Raw genomic sequence first — 23,577 nt, 5'->3', positions numbered from 1 at the left:
AATAATATTTTAGATTAAATAGTTACGTTAAAGATATTATTTCATTGTCATTTATCAAGGATTGGTTCAGGAAATATATACGGTCATTATTTTTGTTTTATATTTATATACATTTTGCCTTAAATGTTTGTTTTAATGCTTTCTGCATTTGTCTGTCAATAAAAATAGATTATATTAATTTCTCTAAAAAATTAAATGTCACAGAGAAATGTTTGAAGGGTCAGTGCAGTAATATAAGAAATATATATGACCTTTAGCTAAAACATATTGAAAGTTGTCTTGCATAAATGCAAGAAACAGAAGCAAGTTTTCAGGAGAACTAAAGGCATGTTCTCTAATACCATGACCAACAAGATCAATTCCCTAGAAAACTGTGTAAGTGTAGCTTGATGTAAAGCTGATACAGTTTTAACTGAGGCTTGTTATCGTCCATTTCTCCTAGTAAGGTGTAGGAAGAGCTCACAATCAGCTGTATTTATGCACAATAAATCAGACATCTTGCTAATATAGTTTATGATTTATTTAAAAGAAATAGTGAATACATATCCAGCGATATAAACATCAAGTTAGTTAAGTCAACAAAAACATTTCATTTAATAGATTTCTTATTGACATAATTTGAGCTTCTGATTGATGATTCTCTCATTAATCACATATCCGCTTCCTGTAATCAAACAACATTACAATACAGATTCATGAAAAATAATAACAGAATGAAAATATATCAGAACAACGTTCATAGCACTCCCATAACTTTAGGCTGGAAAGCCCTCAAAGAGCACAATGCAGAACATCAAGATAAACATAAATAACTTTCAGTATTACTACAATGAATATTTATTAATATTCATTAATACATTTACATTTACAAGGTTTCTGTGGCACATGACTAACACATATCAATGGAATAATATGATAGTTAATATAATTATAGTAATGTACCAGTGTCTGGGTAACAGGCATAATATGAAGAGTGTTAATTATACGTTGAAGTATTACCAAATTTCTAAATGTAAAATATGATTAATACAAAACATACATGATCCCCGTAACATACTCAAAATCTTAGACGTTACACACACCTTACAAAGATGTCAGTCAGTAAAGCCTCCACTCCTTTCCTCTCTCTGTATCCAATCCCCAAAACCCCATCCCTTTATATCTATTACATCCACTCATCCCACGGTCATATTCAGATTGGATTCTCAGTGTCACAGAACAAGATGTCTAAGACCACCTCCTCATATCACAAAGTGTTCAGTTGCTATTGTATCATCACACGGAACCAACCCACCAAATAACCTCCTTCCCCTTTCTGAAGTCTCAACAACATCAGTGTTCATGTTCTTCTTTTTCTCTTTTTCAGGGTGTAGCTAAGAATCCATCCATCTTGATGTATATTATTTCTCCAGTTTTCCTTTTAAGTTATTGTTCTGGAACCATTCAGATTCTCTGAAGATCAGACCAGGAACAGAGAAATCATTATGATAACAGCAGGAGGAATAGTCTTCCCTTCAGTACAACAAAGGCCGTTTGTGTCATACTTCTTGTTCTGTAAGCTGCAGGCAAAGCAGTGTTGGCTAACAGTTCCAACTTGTAAAGGGCAAGAAGAAGAAAAGGGTGAAACAGAACTAAATGTTTAGCCCAGCATATCTCTGAAAAGTCTTTCTTTTTCTTGAAAAAGAACACTGAGTGTATTACTCTTTAGTCTAACAACAAAATAAATCTGCACAGACTGTGAAGAGCCCCACATCTTTTTTTAAACTCCACACCCATTTTGTTTAAAGCATTTGTGTATTACATGCTTCAGACGTTTAAAATAAAATAAAATCTACAGTGACTTGTATGTGTAATTTGTGTAGCGTGTTAAACACACTAAACACGATTTTGTATTGTGTAAGCTTAATAAATGAAGCAACCAAGAACATTAAACATGAATACACTGCATCTCAATGAAACTGGATATGTGCTTGAGAACAAACCTCTTCCTGTCAACTTACAGCACAATTAGATGCCATCAGCTTCAAATGTAGACATAATAATAAGACTAGGAACTCTACATTAATAATGATTAGGAGAAGGAAAAGTAGTAAAATGTAGATTTTTTTTGTCTCATGAATGTAAATGTCAAAAAAGTATGATCAGGCTTTCACAGGATAACGCACCAATCAGATTCTTCACCTGATTCTTTATTGGTACTTTCATACAGATCCTTGAGAAGCTTATAATCATGTTCATGTTTGTTAATCAATTCTTGTATATGATTTTTGTGTTTTTCTTTTAGGTCATTGATCTCCTCAGCTCTCCTTCTAGCCCCATCCTGATATTTGTTCTTCATTTCTTTCATTTTCCTCTTATAGTCATTTTTCATTTTATCACGGTCTTTGTCTTCTTTCTCTCTCCTTTTTATCTCCTCTTGTCTTTCTGCTTCTATCTCCTCTTTCAGTCTCTGTATCTCTTCTTCTCTTCTTTCATCTTCCTCTTGGATTCTTTTATTCCAATCTTCTTTCCTCTCTTTTTCCCGTTCCTCATACTCCTGCGTTATTTTCTTTTTGCTTTCCGTATACTCTTTCTCTAATTGATCTTGTTTCCTCTTTGTTGTCTCTTGCCACTCATTTCTCTCTCGTTCTCTTTCCCTTTCAAATTCTTTCCTCATTTGCTCCTGATTTTCCTCTTGTGCTCTCAGTTCTTCAGCGTGTCTCTCTTTAGTTCTCTTGTCTTCATCATCCCTCTCTCTCATCTGCTCTTTCCATTGCATCTCCCGTTCTCTCAGTTCCCTTTCAATATCTTCCTTAATTTCTTTTTTATCATTTTCTGCCTCCTTCATTTTTCTCTTCCATTTTTCTCTCTCTTCTTCCTGTTCTTTTCTTCTCTTTTGCTCTTCCTCATCTCTCCTTCTGACCTCTTCTTCCTGTTTGAGTTTTAGTTGTGTAAGTGCTTCCTTTTGTTTTTGCTCAAAGTGTTCTTTAATCTCTCTCTCTTTCTCTGCCCTTTTTCTGTCCTCCTCTTCTCTTTCAGTTTGCTGTTGGAAAAATTTAGCTTTTTGAGTTTCTAGTTCTTTCTTCATCTCATCCATCCTGCGTTTATTTTCTTCAGTCTGTCGTTTTTCCTCTTCTTCTCTTCTTTGGTTCTCTTTTTTCCATTTCTCTTTCTGTTCTTCTTCTCTCTTCTCATATTCTTGCCTCAGTGCTTCTTCCTTCTCTTTAAATATGTTTTCTCTTTTACATCTTTCCTCTTCCAACATCTCTCTCTCTTTATCCATATTCTTCCTCACCTGTTCCAGTTCTTCTTCATATCTGACCTTCAGAGCCTCTTTTTCAGCTTGCATTTTATCCTCAATCTCTTTCAGTATCTGCTTTTGTTTCTGTTGTATCGACATCTCTGCCATCTCAAACATCTCATTAGTAAAGTAATTGTCTCTGTTGAAATTTATCATTTCTTCAATCATTTGGAGAAGCTTGTTAACTTGAGTGGTATCTTCTGTACAGTTATTAAACAAATGAACTCTTCCACCACAGTCTTTGATTAACTTGTTCACATATGGACTATTACCAGTTTTGAGATACTCTTCAAGTGTTTTATTTTTCAGTTTATCTCCTCCAGTAAACAGCACTATACTGTACTTTGCAGCCTCAGGACCAAACATCTTCTTAATCAGATTCAGTGTTACTTTGTCATCCTCAGTAAACCTTCCCACACTCAGCACAATGATGAAGGCATGGGGTCCTGGTGCCAGCATTGAGACACACTTCCCAATTTCTTCTGCTACCTCTTCATTTGAGAGTGTGGTGTCAAAGAGTCCTGGAGTGTCCACAACAGCTACTGATCTGCCCTGCACTTCTCCAATGCCCTTCTGACACATTTTTGTCATAGAATTCATGCAGAGGTCACTCTCAAATTCTTCTCTTCCTAGAATGGTGTTTCCTGTTGCACTCTTCCCATTTCCTATTTTCCCAATCAGAAATAATCTCAAACAATTGGAGTCAGAGTTTTCACCCTCAGCACCTGAAAATAACATAGTGGCTTATTAATTCAACATCTGATTTCAAATGAAACATTTATATTAATATTCTTTCTCGGTTGGAACCAAATGTCCTTTATAGGAAATTCTGACAGCTTTGAGTTTGTGGGGACAATTACCCATTCTCCATAAGAAAAACTGTTTGTTTTGTTTTTGTTTGTTTGTGTTTGGTTGTTTTGTTTATTGCTTGTTTTCTGTGGGGTTTTGTTTTTACAAAAAATGTGGCTTTTTAAAAAAAAAAAAAAAAAAAAAAAAAAAAACTAAAAGAGTTCAACACTTTCCTTATGGTTACTGAAGTTAAGATTAGGGTCAGATTTATGTGTAGCATTAATAAGTATATCACAAGGATAGTACGACTAGTGTGTGTCTGTGTGTGTGTGCCAAGTTATAACTACAAATATTAAGAAGACTGAAACTTGGTATATGTAAGATTTCAGTATGAATAACAAGTATGAAATATTTCTTTACATAGATTATGTGCAAAAAAGGAATATAATAATATAAAAAAAACAGACATTCCATAACTTATCTTTTATGTTTTAGAGATAAAAACTCACATGTTCCCTGTTGTTGCCTGATTCTGTTTTTCATTTTAGCCAGTTCCTCCTCTAGTGGCTGTCTTGCTCCATCTTTCTGTGCCTCAATATACATTTGGAGAGAATAAATCTTCTTCATATTTGTTACTTGTTCTAACAGTTCTGCCACCTGCTTCTGTCTATTTTTTTTTCTTTTCTTCAAGATCATATATCTGTCCCCACACAGGCATCGAAGTTCTTCCATTTCCGAACTTTGTTCTACAAAGTTAATTGCAGCAGCTTCATTAAAGTTCTTGTTGGTAAAAAGAACTACACTGTGATCACAGACACTTGAACCAAATGTTCTCTGAATCATCTCGATTTCTCCTTTCTCATCATCTGTGAGAGGACCAACAGGAACGATGAAAAGAAAAGCGTGGACAGGATTATCAAGAGAGAAACAGTGGAGAATCTTGTTCATCACTTCCTTGTCTGAGAGCTGAGTGTTGTAGAGAGCTGGCATCACCTCCAGCCTGAGACGGTGTCCACAGACTTCTCCAGTCTTCACCTTTCTCAGGCTCAATATGAGATCTGATATGGAGGTCTTCAGTGCTTCATCACTTCCACACAACACCAAGTTCAGCTCTGGCAATGAGGAATCACTTCTTGGCACTGAAATAGAATGAAAATGGGAAAATAAACATTTAAATCTGCTTGTAAAAAAAAAAAAGCTCTGTTATAAAACTGCTTTGCTCTCATTTAAATCCATAATTAATGATTAAAAAATTAAGAATATATATTCAATAGATTTCATTTATTCAAATTCATAGACATTGATACATTTCTAATTTTTCATAACATTTATTTAAAAAATAATAAAATTATTATTGTAAATCCTGCATCTGACCTATATCTGCAATATTTTGTGTTTTTTCTGCTGTCACATGACAACTTTATTAATAAATAGATGTGCAGTTGTTCCTATTAAAGCGGACAGTTAGTGTATACAGTGAATATAAAATGTTTACACAGCCATGTTAAAATCCCAGGTTTTTGTGATTAAAAAAAAAAAGCAAACCATATGCAAACTTTCCTCCTGATTTACAATTCTTCCTTTAAACACTTTACTTTTACATTCATACTTGGACATTGCACTTTAAAAGTACTAAAAAACTGACTAAAGGAATTATATTGTATTTCTTGTTATCAGTCTACCTGATTAATCTCTTTCTATGATTAGCAGCACACACATTAAATACTCCCTGCCGTGTGTTCACGTCTTTTGCTCTGACAGGAATGAACCTTGAATTAAATAAATAACAAGACCATTAACACTACACTTAAAATAACACTACCAATAACAAATTGGTGTTAACATTTTTCCAAGTAAACTAAAAGTAAAAGTAAAATTTTTTTACTTTTTTACTTGTAAAAAACAAAGTTTTACCCTGCTTTCAGTTAAATGGCTATGCTTTACGGGTTTAGCCAACAAAAAAATCTAAACAAAAAAGAGGCAGTACTGCTCACTCTAGAACAGCTGTACTTGGAAAACGAATTTTCCTGAAGATTCATTTGGCTTAATGTATACAAAAGGCAAAGTAGACTTTTGTGAACTTACCAAGTTTACCCAAGACATTTCCCATAAAAGATGATTTCTCCTTTGTGTCATCAGAAAGATCTGGTCTTGTTCGCTCTCCCACTGTCTCAAGGTTTTCATCATGCACATCCTTAAAACTTTCACATATGAGAAACTTTCCTTCATTTTCTTTGACCACACTGCTGATGTCATCAAAAAGCTGACAATGTGATTTCTTATTTTTCTCTATTTGCTTATATACACAATACCTCTGACCACATTCCTCTATTAACCTTTGAGAAGCTTCTGACTGTCCTCCAGATTTGGCCACTTTAGAATCCTGTGTTATACCAATCACAGAGGCATAGTTTAGCGCTTGTTTACTGAAGCATTTTAGTAATGATCCCAGTTGGTGGTTGTCTTCCTCTGTGAAGTCGTGAGGCTGTATCACAAGTAAAAATGCATGAGGTCCTGGAGCACAAAGATATACACACTCTTTCAGATCCTCAGGTTTTAGTGGCGAGTTAAATAAATTAGCTGCATTGATGATGGTGATGTACGTTCCTTTTACATGTCCACTGGCTCTCTCACTGTGCTGCTTGACTGAATCTGGAGGATCTTCAGTCTGAAATACAGCTCTTCCCAGTATAACATTTCCTACCATGCTGGTATTTTGGAGACTCTTCCCCAACAGAATAATCCTCAGCTCAGACACTGTAAAAATTATATAAAAAATACAAATTACAAGGCCTTCACTATTAATGCCACATTCAGACAGAGTTTGAAAAATGGCAACAGAAACCACCTAAACAAACAAGAAATAAAAACCATTACCAGGATGCATGACACTCACATGTTTTAATATAAAGTGAATCCATTAGTTATATCAATAATTAAAAGGGAAGTTAATAGTTAAAAGGGTTTCACAAAATGAAGTATCAGGCAGATTGATTCCTAGATTTATTCATGACTTTAAATTATTATTTTATTTATTTTTCCAAACATTTTTCAGTTTGCATCATAACTGGATCCATGTGAAAAAAAATTGTTGGTCATTTTTGCATTTTTGTGGGAGGTGGGGGTGTCTGCTGGAGGAGTGTGGGAGAATAAGCAAATTAATATTGGTGCATTTCTCTCTCTCTCTCTCTCTCTCTCTCATTGAGTTGAGAATGTGTGTGTGTGTGTGCATATCATCCGTTGCTTCTTATCAGTTCCACTTACTTTTGGGAGGTGGGCTCTTACTTTGTTTTCTCTTCCTAGTCATTACTGCATCTGTGTAGAAATCAGACAATACAAAAATCAGATCACAGCTTACTAAAAATCGAATTTTTAGTCTAAGTCTAATTCTTTATCAGAGTGTCAGTAATATAGTTTTGGGGAGGGGGAAGTTAGATTGTACAGTGATCATCCTGTTTATTTTAATGTAATGTCTAACCCAGGTGATTAGTTACATGTTACTTTAATAGTGTACCACTATTTTTTTTTTAAAGATATCATAATCTTAGACCTTATATTTATACAGCGGGTAAAATAAGTATTGAAAACATCACCATTTTTCTCAGTGAATATATTTCTAAAGGTGCTAGTGACATGAAATTTTCAACAGGTGTTGGAAACAAACCATGAAATCCAAACATTCAAAGAAATCAAACCAGAGATGTTAATAAATTAAGTTATGTAATAATGTGACATGACACAGGGAAAAATTATTGAACACATGAAGAAAGGGAGGTGCAAAAAGGCATGGAAAGCCAAGATGAAATCAATCAGTAATTAGAAAGCAATCCTGCCCCTGGTCAGTGCAAATTAATATCAGCTGCTTCAGTCCCAACTGATGGCCTATAAAAATGTGTCTCTTTACCAAGGTGGCATACAGGAAACATCTGTTGATGGGTAAAAGCAAAGAGCTCTCTCAAGACCTTCACAACCTTATTGTTACAAAACATACTGATAGCATCAGTTACAGAAGGATTTCAAAACTTCTGAATGTTCCAGTGAGCACTGTTAAATAATTACTTCCATAATCCGGAAGTGGAAAGAACATCATTTCCCCATAAACCAGCCACAACCAGGTGCTCCTCACAAGATTTCTGACAAAGGAGTGAAAAGAATTATCAGAAGAGTTGTCCAAGAGCTAATGACCACTTGTGGACAGCTTGAAAAACACCTGGAATTTGCAGGTATAATTGTTTCAATGAAAACAATAAGTAATGCACTCATCTACCATGGCCTGTATGCACACTCACCACACAAGACTACATTGCAGAAGAAAAAGCATGTTGAAGCTTGTTCAAAGTTTGCTGCACAACATTTGGACAAGCCTGTGAAATACTGGGAGGATATAGTCTGGTCAGATGAGAACAAAATTGAAAGCTTTGGATGCCATAATACACACCATGTTTGGAGGACAAATGGCATTGCACATCACCCCAAAAACACCATACCAGCAATGATGTTTGGAGGTGGGAACGTCATGGTGTGGGACAACTTTTTCAGCATACACTACTGGCAAACTTCATATAATTAAAGGAAGGATTAATGGAAAAATGTACCAAGACATTCTTAATACAAATCTACTGCCATCTACAAGGATGATGAAGATGAAATGAGGGTGGACATTTCAGCAAGACAATGATCCCAAGCGCACAGCCAAGGAAACTATCAATTGGTTTCAGAGAAAGAAAATAAAGCTGCTTGAATCCAACTGAAAATCTATGGAAAGAACTAAAGATCAGAGTTCATAAAAGAGGCCCACGGATCCTTCAAGATTTGAAGACTATGTGTGGAAGAATCGCCCAAAATCACACCAGAGCAATGCATGCAACTAGTTTCATCATACATGAGGCATCTTGAAGTCTTAAGCATGTTCAGTACTTTTTCCCTGTGTTATTTTACATTATCACACATAACTTAATTTATGGACATCTATGGTTTGATTTCTTTGCATGTTTGAATTGCAAGGGTTGTTACCAACATCTGATGAAAATGTAATATCAGTAGCACCTTTAAAAATGATGTCTACTGAGAAAAATGGTGATGTGTTTAATACTTATTTTACCCACTGTATAAAAGTTGTCTAGCGCAAAACAGTTATCTTTCACAAAGGGAAAAGGGATCTTCAAACTTGTTATTTAATCCTGATCTTTTTTTTTATGTTTACAAAAGGAAAAGCAGACTTCTGTAAACTTACCAATTTTACCCAAGACATTTCCCACTGAAGATGATTTTTGCTTTGTGTCATCAGAAAGATCTGGTGTTGTCCTCTCAGCCTCTCTTTCAAGGTTTTCATCACACACGTCTTTAAAACTCTCACAAATAAGAAACTCTCCTCCATTCTTTTTGACCATGCTTCTGATTTCTTCAAAAAGCTGACAACGTGATTTCTTATTTTTCTGTAGTTGCTTATATTTACAATACCTGTGACCACATTCCACTATTAACTTTTCAAAAGCATTTGACCGTACCCCAGAATCCTGTGTTATACCAATCACAAAGGCATACTTTAGTGCTTGTTTACTGAAGCAGTTAAGAAAGAATTCCAGTTGGTGGTTGTCTTCCTCTGTGAAGTCGTCAGGCTCTATCACAAGTAAAAATGCATGAGGTCCTGGAGCACAAAGATCTTCACACTCTTTAAGTTCCTCAGGTTTTGGTTGTGAGTTAAATAAATGAGCTGCATTGATGATGGTGATGTACGTTCCTTCCACATGTCCACTCTTACTGTGTTGCTTGACTGAATCTGGAGGATCTCCAGTCTGAAATGCAGATGTTCCCAGTATAAAATTTCCTACCATGCTGGTGTTTTTGAGACTCTTTCCAAACAGAACAATCCTCAGCTCAGACACTGTAAAAATTATATTAAAAGTAGATAAGTTACAAGACCATAACTATTAATGCCACATTCAGAGTTTGAAAAATGGAAATAAAAATTATGACCAGAATGCATGACACTGACATATTTTAATATAGAGTGAATCAATTAGTTATAGCTATAATGAAAAGTGTAGTTAATAGTTAAAAGTGTTTCACAAAATGAAGTATCGGACAGATTGATTCCTAGATTTAGTCATGACTTTTTGCGTCATAACTGGACCTGTGAAATAAATTTGTTGATAATTTCTGTGGGAAGTGGGGTTGTGGTATAGCAGGAGCAGTCTGCAGCAGGACTGTGGGAGAACGAGCAAATTAACATGGGTGCATCTGTCTCTTTCTATGTGTGTATATCATCTGTTGGCCTGTGTTTTTAAAATGAATGTAGTTTCACTTACTTTTGGAAGGTGGGCTGTTAATTTCCCTCCTTATCCTAGGCATTGTTGCGTCTGTGTAGAAATCAGACAATACAAAAATCAGAGCACAGTTACTCAAACTACCAGAAGTCTTCAACAAAGTATGAATAATATAGTTTTGGGGAGGGTGAAGTGAACTGTGATCATCCTGTTTATTTTAATGTAATGTCTAGCCCAGATGATTAGATGTTACTTTAATAAACATGATATCAAGTAATATCCACACCACAAAACTAATTTCTATATCTTTGGCCTTTTTCTTTCTTGCGACCTATTTTATTATATAAAATTTATAGTGAATTAATTGGTGATTTAGTTCTTTCATTTGCTTTATATATATAGACATTTATAAAACTTTACTAGGCATTTGGAGACTTAAATTAGATTATCTTTAAAAAGGCTTAAACACATAACGTTGTTTTTGTGTCTTATAAACTGAAGCACACTGTAACCATTACAAATGTCCACAAATTACCACATGTTACAATAATAAGAAAAGAAAAGAACACAGAAACTTGATAAGAACTGAAACTAAACTGGCATCATTCAGTGATTGACAGAATTAACAATAGCTAAATTGAAGTGTTTCGATAAAACATACACCAATCAGGCATAACATTCTGAGCACTGCCAGGTGAAGTGAATAAGACTGATGATCTCCTCATCATGGCACCTGTTAGTGGGTGGGATATATTAGACAGCAAGTGAACATTTTGTCCTCAAAGTTGATGTTAGAAGCAGGAAAAATGCACAAGCGTAAGGATTTGAGCGAGTTTGATGAAGGGCCAAATTGTGATGGCTAGACCACTGGATCAGAGCATCTCCAAAACTGCAGCTCTTGTGGGGTGTTCCCGGTCTGCAGTGGTCAGTATCTATCAAAAGTGGTCCAAGGAAGGAACAGTGGTGAACCAGCGACACGTTCATGGGCGGCCACGGCTCACTGATGCACGTTGGGAGAGAAGGCTAGCCCGTGTGATCCGATCCAACAGACAAGCTACTGTTGATCAAATTGCTGAGGAAGTTAATGCTGGTTCTGATAGAAAGGTTTCAGAATAACTGTTGTATCCAGATGATGTGGGTAAAACAGTGAAAGTATAAACTAAACGAATTAATATATAGCTAATACAGATGGATAATTAAACAATAAGCAAATAAACAAACAAACAAACCATCTTTGCTATATATTCTATGTACAAGTTTGAGTATGCTTTATTTATAATAAATAAAATTATGCCCCACTATCCCCTACATCTGAGCCACCTCTATTTTTAGTGGTTCACAAAATTGCTCTACGAATTTGTTCCTCTTAGACTAATGATGTGCATTTTATCTAGCAAAAGAATTGTATTATAATAATGGACAAAGTAATAAAAGTTAGTTTAAATAAGGAAAAATTTAATCCGTACCTTTGTTCGATGCCATTTTCAATAGTTCATAAGCGAAAGCAGAAATACACCTGTGTAATAACATGTCTTCCCACACTATGCACACTTTACAAATTATGCTAAACGCTCGCTTTGTGGGCTGTAAAAACAAAGTTAAAGTAGAAGTATAAAAAGGGTGTTCCTTTTCCACTTGACTTATGCTGTACTCTATAGGTTGCTTATAATGGATAATTCAGAAATATTGGAGAAATATTTGAAATTTCCAGAAAATTTTGTTGTCTTTTTGTCAACAAAAAACCATCTAGTGATGATTTCTAAAATCTAAAATGAAAAAAAACTAAGCAAAACAAAAAAAAAAACATTTATTTCAAACATGCTAAAATTTTTTAGCAAATCTATATCTTATAAAAGACAGGCACCAGACAGACTGTCCATAGTAAATGTATTTCTCATGCTCAAAGAACAGCGCAGCAGCAATGCTCCTATAAGACAGAATTAAGTCTGCACCACCATCTTAATGCTTATGTTTGTGTCAGATTGGGTATGGTTCACATGCGGAAGTGAATATCAGGTGTATGTTGTGAAAAGCACAAGGAAAAAGTTTTAGGGAAAAAAGTGATATCCACTGTAGCCAATGTGTGTCATTTCAGTTTAGTCATATAATCAGAAATACATACTGATGTATCTGCTGGACTGTTACATTCCCTGTATCACTTCATATTGTTAACTTCCTCAATGATGCGATGAAATGCGGCACTGATATTTTGTGCTTATAGCGAGAAATAGCTGAGATACTGATGTAATGCTGCGCATTGAATAGTTCATTATTTATTTTAAGAAAAGGGAAATAACAGCTTGCTTATTCTGTAGAAGACACAGAAATCCTGTGCATTAAATAAATACGCCACTTCTGGAAGAACTCTTAAACCTCGTGAGCCTCTTTTATCGTTTCACAAAACCCTTAGTTTCACTTTCTCAAGCAGACCATCAAGACTCATCGCTCCTAAAACATCGCTCAGTTACAAGATATTTGCTTATATCTATCAGAAATAAATGGTAAATTAGCCATTAAAACAAAGTAACGAAGTTAGTTAAATTAAAGATAAATTCAATCCATACCTTTGTCGGAAGCCATTTTCTATCAATCGCGCGAGAATTCGCGTAAAAAATGAAAGTTACATGTTCAATAACATGAAGTATTGTTTCTAGAGTTTGATCACTACTAGGGAAAAAGACCCATTAAGAATTTTACTAAAGCGTTTAAAATATCACTTAAAGAGTGCTGAAAGCACGGTTAATCTAACCGGATGTAAATTGTTTAGTGTGTGCGACCACGGTGAAGTTAGCTTGATATTCAGACATTAGACATTCGGAAGCGGAAGTTTAGGGACCGTCGACAAATTTCTGTACGACTGAAAAAAAAATAACTATTCCTTCAGTAGTTTCTAGGTCATGTGACCCTGTGACCCCAAACTAGTACTAAAATAATCTACTTGGACACCTCCACAAGGTACACCTTTTTTGATCCCAAAAAATCTCTTCTTTTATTTTTATTTTAATTTTTATTTAAAAAAACCCCTACTATTTCTTCAACAGCTTCTACGTCATGTGACCCTATGAACCAAAACTAGTACAAAAAAAAAATAAACTACTTGGACACCTCCACAAGGTACACCTCTTCTTATCCCAAAAAATCTCTTCTCTTCTTTTATTTTAATTTTAATTTTTTTAAAAACACTATTTCTTCAATAGCTTCTAGGTCATGTGACCCTGTGACCCAAAACTAGTACTAAAATAATCTATTTGGACACCTCCGCAAGGTACACCTCTTTGTATTCCAAAAAATCTCTTCTTTTATTTTTCTTTTAATTTTAATTTTAAAAAAAACCCTACTATTTCTTCAACAGCTTCTAGGTCATGTGACCCTGTGACCCCAAACTAGTACCAAAATAATCTAATTGGATGCTCCCACAAGGTTTTTGCCACAAAAAAAGGTTTTTTTTTTCCCCACACTCTTTTGATCCCAAAAAATCTCTTCTTTTATTTTTATTTAAAAACACTATTTCTTCAATAGCTTCTAGGTCATGTGACCCTGTGACCCAAATTTAGTAGTAAAATAATCTACTTGGACACCCCCACAAGGTACACCTCTTTGTATTCCAAAAAATCTCTTCTTTTATTTTTCTTTTTCTTTTAATTTAAAAAAAAACACTTTCTTCAATAGCTTCTAGGTCATGTGACCCTATGACCCAAAACTAGTACTAAAATAATCTATTTGGACACCTCCGCAAGGTACACCTCTTTGTATTCCAAAAAATCTCTTCTTTTATTTTTCTTTTCATTTTAATTTAAAAAAAAAAAAACACTATTTCTTCAATAGCTTCTAGGTCATGTGACCCTAAACTAGTACCAAAATAATCTATTTGGACACCTCCACAAGGTACACCTCTTTGTATCCCAAAAAATCTCTTTTTTATTTTTATTTTAATTTTTATTTTAAAAAAAACCCTACTATTTCTTCAATAGCTTCTAGGTCATGTGACCCTGTGACCCAAATCTAGTACTAAAATAATCTACTTGGACACCTCCACAAGGTACACCTCTTCTTATCCCAAAAAATGTCTTCATTGATTTTTATTCATTTTTTTATTTTCTTCATCTGTTTAACTCCTCTCTTCTTTAAATAAACAAGTCATTTCTTATCACAATTACTCCAAGATGGCGGCGCGGCAGTAGCACGCAGCGGCCACTCCGGAACCAAAATGGTGCTTTCTTTTTGTTTTAGCGCTAAACTTAAAGTGCATGGACGCCAAAGTCAGTGTTGTTCATGTATACGACCGCCAGACGATATTACGGTACAGAAATCATGCAGTTACTAACTTGCATGATGAACTACTCTGCAAACTTCGCGAACTCGGCTTGCTGCGAAGTCCAGGCCTTCAATCCTCGGCGTCGCCTGATGCCGGTGGCCGGAAGAGAGGACGTCGCAAGCGTTGTTCGAGGAAGCGGAAGCGCGGTAAAAGAGCGGGTGTCCGTGCTAGGCTAACAACCAACCCTAGCCGGCCGGCACTCTCTTCCATCATCTTGTCCAACGTCTGCTCACTGGATAATAAACTGGACTACATCCGACTCCAGCAAACTACACGGCGTGAGTTCAGAGACTGCTGCGTCTTTGTTTTCACGTAGACGTGGCTCAGCGACAGAGTTCCGGACGCCGCCATTCAGCTAGCCGGACTAACCGTGTTTCGTGCCGACAGGAATGCAGCTCTGTGCGGTAAGACTCGCGGTGGTGGCGTGTGTGTTTACATCAACACGGCATGGTGTAAGGACTCTGTGCTTGTGTCTAACTACTGCTCATCGGTAGTGGAGTTTGTAACTGTTAGATGCAGACCTTTTTATTTACCCCGGGAATTCACCACTACTCTCATTATCGGAGTGTACATTCCACCCAGCGCTAATGCTAAGGAGGCTCTGTGTGAGCTGTACGGAGCTATTAGCGAGCTGCAGAATGCTCACCCCGACGGACTGTTCATCATCGCCGGAGATTTCAATCATGCAAATCTCAGAACAGTGCTCCCTAAATTCCATCAGCATGTGGACTTTGCTACGAGAGGGACGAACACGCTGGATGTTGTTTATTCAAACATTCCCGGCTCGTATCGTGCGGAGCCCCGCCCCCACCTCGGCTACTCAGACCACATCTCTGTTATGTTGATTCCAGCATACAGACCACTCGTCAGACCGCTCTAAACCGGTTCTGAAACAGGTTAAAGCCTGGCCAACAGGAGCCATCTCTGCTCTTCAGGACTGTTTTGAGTGCACTGACTGGGACATGTTTAGGGAGGCTGCAACCAACGGCGACTCTATTGACTTGGAGGAATACACAGCATCAGTGACCAGCTACATCGGGAAATGCATCGATGACGTGACTGTCTCCAAGACCATCACAACACGCTCCAACCAGAAGCCGTGGATGACTGCGAAAGTGCGTGCTCTCCTGAAATCGAGAGACTCTGCCTTCAGATCGGGGGACAGGGCGGCCTTAAAAACAGCAAGGCCAAACTGTCCCGAGCCATCAGAGAGGCGAAGTGTGCACACGCCCAGAGAATCCATGGCCACTTCCAGAACAGCAGAGACTCCCGGCGCATGTGGCAGGGCATTCAGGCGATCACCAACTACAGGACAACTTCACCTGTCTGTGACAGTGTCGCCTCCCTTCCAGATGCGCTGAACGACTTCTACGCTCGGTTTGAGGCACAGAACAACACAACAGCGAGGAAGACCATCCCTCCTCCTAATGACCAGGTGCTTTGTCTCACCACGGCTGACGTGAAGAGAACTCTATACAGAGTTAACCCACGGAAGTCCGCTGGACCAGACAACATTCCTGGCAGAGTTCTCAGGGAGTGTGCGGAGCAGCTAGCAGATGTCTTCACTGACATCTTCAACATCTCGCTGAGCAGCTCCATCATCCCTACGTGCCTCAAGACAACGACCATCGTCCCTGTGCCAAAGAAGTCCACGGTTTCCTGCCTCAATGACTACCGTCCCGTTGCACTCACACCAATCGTGATGAAATGCTTCGAGAGGCTCGTCATGAGGCACATCAAGTCACAGCTACCACCCTCACTGGACCCCTTGCAGTTTGCGTATCGTCCTAACCGTTCCACGAAAGACGCCATCACCAAAACCCTCCATCTGGCCCTCACACACCTGGACTGTAAAGACTGCTACGTTCGAATGCTGTTCATAGATTTCAGTTCAGCATTCAACACAATCATCCCTCAGCAGCTGATTAAGAAGCTGAGTCTCCTGGGCCTGAACACCTCTCTCTGCAACTGGATCCTGGATTTCCTGACTGGGAGACCTCAGTCAGTCCGGATCGGGAGCAGTATCTCCAGCACCACCACACTGAGCACTGGAGCACCTCAGGGCTGTGTGCTCAGTCCATTGCTGTTCACTCTGCTGACTCACGACTGTGCAGCAATGCACAGCTCCAACCACATCGTCAAGTTCGCTGATGACACGACCGTGGTGGGTCTCATCAGCAAGAACAACGAGTCAGCATACAGAGAGGAGGTGCAACATCTAACAGCCTGGTGCAGAGCCAACAACCTCTCCCTGAACGTCGACAAGACCAAAGAGATGGTTGTTGACTTCAGGAGAGCACAGTGTGACCATTCTCCGCTGTCCATCGATGGCTCCTCTGTGGAGATCGTCAAGAGCATCAAATTCCTTGGTGTCCATCTGGCGGAGAACTTCACCTGGTCACTCAACACCAGCTCCATCACCAAGAAAGCCCAGCAGCGCCTCTACTTCCTGAGGAGGCCGAGGAAAGCCCATCTCCCTTCCCCCATCCTGTCTGTGTTCTACAGAGGGACCATCGAGAGCGTCCTGAGCAGCTGCATCACTGCCTGGTTTGGGAACTGCACCATCTCGGATCGCAAGACCCTTCAGCGGATAGTGAGGACAGCTGAAAAGATCATCGGAGTCTCTCTCCCCTCTATCGCAGACATTTACACCGCACGCTGCATCCGCAAAGCCATCAGCATTGTGGCTGACCCCACACACCCCTCACACACACTCTTCACCCTCCTGCCATCTGGAAAGAGGTACCGGAGCATTCGGGCCCTCACAACCAGACTGTGTAACAGTTTCTTTCCTCAAGCCATCAGGCTCCTCAACACCCGGGACTGAACTGTTCTACACTCTCACATACACTCTCACTCAGGACTGAACTGTTCTACACTCTCTCACACACACACACACACTCTCACTCTGGACTGAACTGTTCTACACTCTCTCACACACACACACACACTCTCACTCAGGACTGAACTGTTCTACACTCTCTCACACACACACTCTCACTCAGGACTGAACTGTTCTACACTCTCTCACACACACACACACACACACACTCTCACTCAGGACTGAACTGTTCTACACTCTCTCACACACACACTCTCACTCAGGACTGAACTGTTCTACACTCTCTCACACACACACACACACACACACTCTCACTCAGGACTGAACTGTTCTACACTCACACACACACACACACACACACTCTCACTCAGGACTGAACTGTATATTAACTCTCTGTCTCTCTCACACACAGATACACACACTCTCTCTTGACTGTGTGGACGCACACACACGCACAATTTATATTGTTCATTACTTACTGCACTACCTCTACCTGTCATCCGCTGCTATAGTTATACTTATGTTTATTCTATTTGCACTACCTCAACTGCTGCTGTGTATTTTTGCACAATACTTTTTTCTTTTTTTCTACATCATTTCACTTTATCTTATTTTATTTCACTTACATTCCAGTACACGTTCTTTTATTTCCTTTCAGCGCTAAGTGTCCTGTGTTCTTTTGTGTTGTCTTTATTGTATTTATTGTCTTTTTTGCACTGTCTTGTCTATGCTCTGTTTGCACCTAGCTGCACACTGTGCACTTTACATGGCTAAGACAAACTTCTGTCCTAGCTCTGTGGTGTTGTTTGTTGTTTTGTATTGAACTAGTAGTTGTATGTTTATGTAGCACCAGGTCCTGGAGAAACGTTGTTTCATTTCACTATGTACTGCGCCAGCTGTATGTGGTTGAAATGACAATAAAAAGCTTCTTGAATCATTTCTTATCACAATTACACACTGTTTTTTATTGTTATTACACAATAGTCTTCTTAAACACACAAGCAGTATTTCCATATTTTTTTTCTGGCTGTTTGAAGCTGCAAAGTGACCATTCCCACACACTGTGCATGCATCCAGAAAGAAATGACACTCTGCTACACTGTAAAGTAGTGAGTGTACAGCCTGTATAACAGTGTAAATTTGCTGTCCCCTCAAAAGAACTCAACACACAGCCATTAATGTCTAAACAAAAGTGACTACACTCCTAAGTGGAAATGTCCAAATTGGGCCAGAACTGTCAATATATTCCAGCACTGCCTTAACCCTCTTGGGCATGGAGTTCACCAGAGCTCCACAGGTTGCCACTGGAGTCCTCTTCCACTCATCCATGATGACATCACAGAGCTGGTGGATGTTAGAGACCTTGTACTCCCCCACCTTCAATTTGAGGATGCCCCACAGATGCGGTCTGGAGACATGCTTGGCTGTCCATCACCTTTACCCTCAGCTTCTTTAGCAAGGCAGTGGTCGTCTTGGAGGTGTGTTTGGGGTCGTTATGTCCTTAGTCTGCTTGTCTTCAGCAAACTGTATGCGGCTTTTCTTGTGCCAACAACATCTCCAGGACACTGCGCACCATCTGACTGGTAAGTCATTCCTCACATTATATCTATAATAGCTACTATTCAAATCACCAGACTAATACAAGCTTACACATAGCTCGTCCTATAGAAACTGTGTCCATTCCCCGATTAGTGAGATTAAAAGATATAAATTCGTTAATAACTCTCGAAATAATCTGATCACAATTAATCCTGAATAAGACCAAATAGGTAAAGAAAAACAATTTCTTAAGTTTGGGCTTCTGAACATTAGATCCCTTGCACCGAAAGCACTTATTATTAATGAAATGATCTCAGATTATAGTTTCGACGCACTCTGTCTTACTGAAACCTGGCTTAGACCAAATGAATACATTGGCCTAAATGAGTCTACTCCGTCAGGATATTCATATAAGCATGAGCCCCGTCAGACAGGTCGTGGTGGTGGTGTTGCAACGATTTATAATAATTCTCTTACCATTACTCAGAAAACAGGACCCAGGTTTAACTCATTTGAAGTGCTTGTCCTTAATGTTGCACTCTCAGACAGGCATAAAAAATCCCTACTATCTTTTGCCCTGGCCACCGTGTATAGACCCCCGGGGCCCTATGGTGTTTTTCTTAATGAGTTTTCACATTTACTCTCAGATCTTTTGATCAGTTTTGACAAAGTGTTAATCGTAGGAGACTTTAACATTCATGTAGATGATGCTAACGATGCGTTAGGACTTGCATTTATGGATTTACTAAATTCCTTTGGGGTTAAACAAAACATTAATAGACCAACCCATCGTTTTAATCATACACTAGACTTAGTTATATCACATGGGACTGATGTGTCCGATATAACCGTTCTACCTCAAAGCGATGACATCACAGACCATCACCTCTTAATGTACACTCTACCTGTAGAACATATTAGACACGTCTCTCCACGTTATAAACTTGGCAGAACTATAACCTCGACCACTAAAGAGAGATTTACAAACAATCTGCCAGATCTGTCTCAACTTCTTACTAGACCCCGAAATGCAGATGCACTAGATGAAGTAACCAATAGCATAGGCAATATTTTTACCAGCACACTAGACACTGTTGTCCCCATCCAACTAAAAAAGGTCAGAGATAAAACACCTGCACCATGGTACAATAGTCATACTCACGCCCTCAAGAGAGCAACCTGTAACCTCGAGCAAAAGTGGAGAAAAACCAAATTAGAAGTTTTTAGAATTGCGTATAAAGATAGTCTGGCCAACTATAGACAGGCTCTAAAAGCTGCTCAGGGCTGAGCAATCTGATTTAAATAAACCAGAACAATCCCAGATTCTTATTTAGTACAGTGGCTAGACTAACAAAGCATCATATTTCTGGAGAGAGTATTTCAGCACAGTTTAGTAGTGAGGACTTTATGAATTTCTTCATTAAAGAAATTGATAGTATCAGGAACAAAATATTGGATGTTCAACCACTGATGGCATCCAGTGATCCAGACCAGCCTAAAGCTCCACATTTAAAACTACAATGTTTTACCAGCATAGGGCAGGAAGAGCTAGTTAAACTTATCACCACAGCTAAACCAACAACGTGTTTGTTGGATCCAATTCCAACTAGATTGCTGAAAGAAGTGATACATGCAGCTGGAGAGCCTCTTCTTGATATTATTAACTCTTCGTTATTTCCAGGTCATGTCCCAAAATCGCTCAAGTTAGCAGTCATTAAGCCTCTTCTTAAGAAACCGAAACTGGACCCTGATGAAATATCAAATTACAGACCGATTTCAAACCTTCCGTTTATATCTAAAATATTAGAAAAGGTGGCGTCAGCTCAATTATGCTCCTTCCTACAGGAAAACAATATCCTTGAAGAATTTCAGTCAGGTTTTAGGCCCCATCATAGTACAGAAACTGCACTAGTTAAAATCACTAATGACTTGCTTCTAGCTTCGGACCAAGGCTGCATCTCCATTTTAGTCCTGCTTGATCTTAGTGCTGCATTCGACACTATAGATCATAATATTCTCATAGATCGCTTACAAAATCACACAGGTATGCAGGGACAGGCATTAAAATGGTTTAGATCCTACCTGTCTGATTGATACCATTTTGTAGATTTAAATGGAGAACTGTCCAGTGTAGTACCAGTGAAATACGGGGTCCCACAAGGGTCAGTTTTAGGACCTCTGCTTTTCTCAGTATACATGCTTCCATTGGGTGACATCATTAGAAGGCATGGGATTAGTTTCCATTGTTATGCCGATGATACCCAGTTATATATCTCATCAAAACCAGATGAAATATCTAATTGGTCTAGATTAACTGAGTGTGTTAAAGATATTAGAGATTGGATGACCGATAATTTTCTATTATTAAATTTTGACAAGACGGAGATATTACTTATTGGCCCAAAAACTAGTACACAGAAGCTCTCACAATTCAGCTTGCACCTAGAAGGATGCACTGTTACTACTCGCTCAACAGTGAAAGACCTGGGCGTAATATTAGACAGCAACTTATCCTTTGAAAACCATATTTACAATATCACAAAAACAGCCTTCTTCCATCTTAGAAATATTGCCAAGCTTAGGAACATTTTATCTGTATCTGATGCAGAAAAGCTAGTTCATGCATTCATGACCTCCAGACTGGACTATTGTAATGCATTACTAGGTGGTTGTCCTGCATCTTCAATAAACAAGCTACAGTTAGTCCAGAATGCAGCCGCCAGAGTTCTTACCAGATCAAGAAAATATGATCATATAACCCCAATATTATCATCCCTGCACTGGCTACCTGTTATGTTTAGAATTGACTATAAACTAGCTCTACTCACATACAAGGCTCTAAATGATTTAGCTCCCACCTATCTATCCAATCTTCTAACACGTTACAATCCACCACGCTCTTTAAGATCACAAAATTCCGGACTTCTAGTAGTTCCCAGAATATCGAAGTCCACAAAAGGGGGTAGAGCGTTTTCGTATTTAGCTCCAAAACTTTGGAATAGTCTTCCTGACAGTGTTCGGGGCTCAGACACAGTCTCCCAGTTTAACTGTAGACTAAAGACTTATCTCTTCAGCCTGGCATACATTTAACACATCCCATAACCTTGCACTCCAGTACATCTGATTAAATGCACATTATCATCTAGTACTGCTAATATTATGAACAGCAGCTACGCTAATGCTGTTCCATTGTTTCCCTTCTTCTACCCATCCCGAGGCATACAGAGACTGTGCCGGCTCCAGTGGCATCCGGAGATGGACCAGCTCCAGCCGGGTTCTGCTTGTGAGGATTGGGATATTCAAGCAGTGCCATGGACAACAACCTCCTTATTGATTTACATAACACTATACACATGCTGTATCTACATCACACAATTGTCACCCAAATGAGGATGGGTTCCCTTTTGAGTCTAAGAAGACTAACATGATTCATAAGACACATCACTCAGTTACAGAGGACATTCACTTTATCTAGCAAAATTATTGCAAATTTAACCCAGATCAAATTACTTTGTTTAATTAAAGACAAGTTTAAACCTTACCTTTGTTCGACGCCATTTAAGTCTTGCAAGCTCAAATGTGAAAGCAGAATGTTACCTTTAAAACATCCTTACCTCTCCCACAAGACACTCCCAACAAATGACAATACATTGTCAGTTTATAATTATTCAGGAATGTACTGTACAAAAAAAATTGTAACGCAATTTCTCAGCATTAATAAAAAAAACTCTCCAACACATCTAAAATCCTCAATGTTTTGACTATTTATTTACTAAGAAAAAAAAGAGAAACTCATTTTAAATTACATCTTTGGTCATTTGAGACACATCCTCACTGGTTCTGAGAAAGTTAAAGATGTGAAAAAGACCAGGTGATATTTTTTCTAAACCAAACTAAACAAAAACAACCAAATGGGTTGGTGTCATGGCATGGGAATGTCAGAGGAGACTACAACAACTAATAACTAGACTTATAAAAGCATGTGTATTTTGAGTTGACTCATGTAAACCTTAGGATTATTTAAGTGCATACAAACTCATTAAACCTTTTATACAAATAGTAGCTTCCACTATTATGGATAGTGAATTTAAGTCAGTTCTGAGAAATCTATAAGATCGAATCCCCTTCAAAACTCTTTACTGTAATAGTAATTACAGGCTGTTACTGTAATATAACATAAATAATAATAGTGATTACTTTCTCAACTTTTTGCCATTCTCTTTACCTTTAACAGTATGAACATTAACAAAGTTTGAACCCATTCTGTGTGGACCAAAACTGTAGTTCTAAATAAATGGTGGGAATTATTTATCAAAATAACAGGAAAAGCTCACAGTGCTATTTATGCACAACAACCAGATATCATATATTATAATATAAAGATTATATGATTTAGAAGAAATAGTGAATACATATCCAAAAATCTAATTACCATGTATCTGTTAAGTCACCAAAAACTTTTGATATTTCATTTAATAGATTTCTTATTGACCTTATTTGAGCTTGTGAGTGACATGACTCTCTCATCAACTTGTCACATATTTGC

General features: G+C 38.1%; 1 protein-coding gene across 6 annotated transcripts; it reads right to left on the bottom strand.

Annotated features, from left to right (window-relative positions):
* Positions 1-514: 514 nt before the first annotated feature.
* On the bottom strand, positions 515-22,604 carry LOC131361947 (GTPase IMAP family member 8-like). Of its 6 annotated transcripts, XM_058403592.1 has the most exons (8): positions 12,900-13,163; positions 10,378-10,428; positions 9,303-9,953; positions 7,334-7,384; positions 6,382-6,826; positions 6,155-6,270; positions 4,579-5,208; positions 515-4,005 (listed from the first exon to the last, which is right to left on the bottom strand). In XM_058403592.1, exons 1-8 carry the CDS (start codon positions 12,913-12,915, stop codon positions 2,150-2,152), a joined length of 3,816 nt encoding a protein of 1,271 aa, XP_058259575.1. In that variant the 5' UTR covers positions 12,916-13,163; the 3' UTR covers positions 515-2,149. The 6 variants fall into 6 exon arrangements, with proteins under 6 accessions (XP_058259575.1, XP_058259573.1, XP_058259574.1 ...); XM_058403590.1 differs by lacking the exon at positions 12,900-13,163 and adding an exon at positions 22,574-22,604 and having other exon boundaries at positions 6,155-6,826; XM_058403591.1 differs by lacking the exon at positions 12,900-13,163 and adding an exon at positions 14,661-14,790 and having other exon boundaries at positions 6,155-6,826.
* Between the last annotated feature and the right edge of the window lie 973 nt (positions 22,605-23,577).

The sequence above is a fragment of the Hemibagrus wyckioides genome, linkage group LG11 (genome assembly GCF_019097595.1).
Source record: "Hemibagrus wyckioides isolate EC202008001 linkage group LG11, SWU_Hwy_1.0, whole genome shotgun sequence".
NCBI lineage: Eukaryota > Metazoa > Chordata > Actinopteri > Siluriformes > Bagridae > Hemibagrus > Hemibagrus wyckioides.
Note: the sequence above shows the minus strand (reverse complement) of the source record. Positions and strands in the feature narration are given on the sequence as shown.

What these genes read in the sequence shown, in the direction of transcription:
- LOC131361947 (XM_058403590.1), bottom strand. An exon ending in TAACAGCCCACCTTCCAAAA is followed by an intron (nt 9,954 to 10,377) that starts GTAAGTGAAACT and finishes TAATTTTTACAG; the next exon opens with TGTCTGAGCTGAGGATTGTT. An exon ending in AAATGTCTTGGGTAAACTTG is followed by an intron (nt 5,209 to 6,154) that starts GTAAGTTCACAA and finishes ATTCTATTTCAG; the next exon opens with TGCCAAGAAGTGATTCCTCA.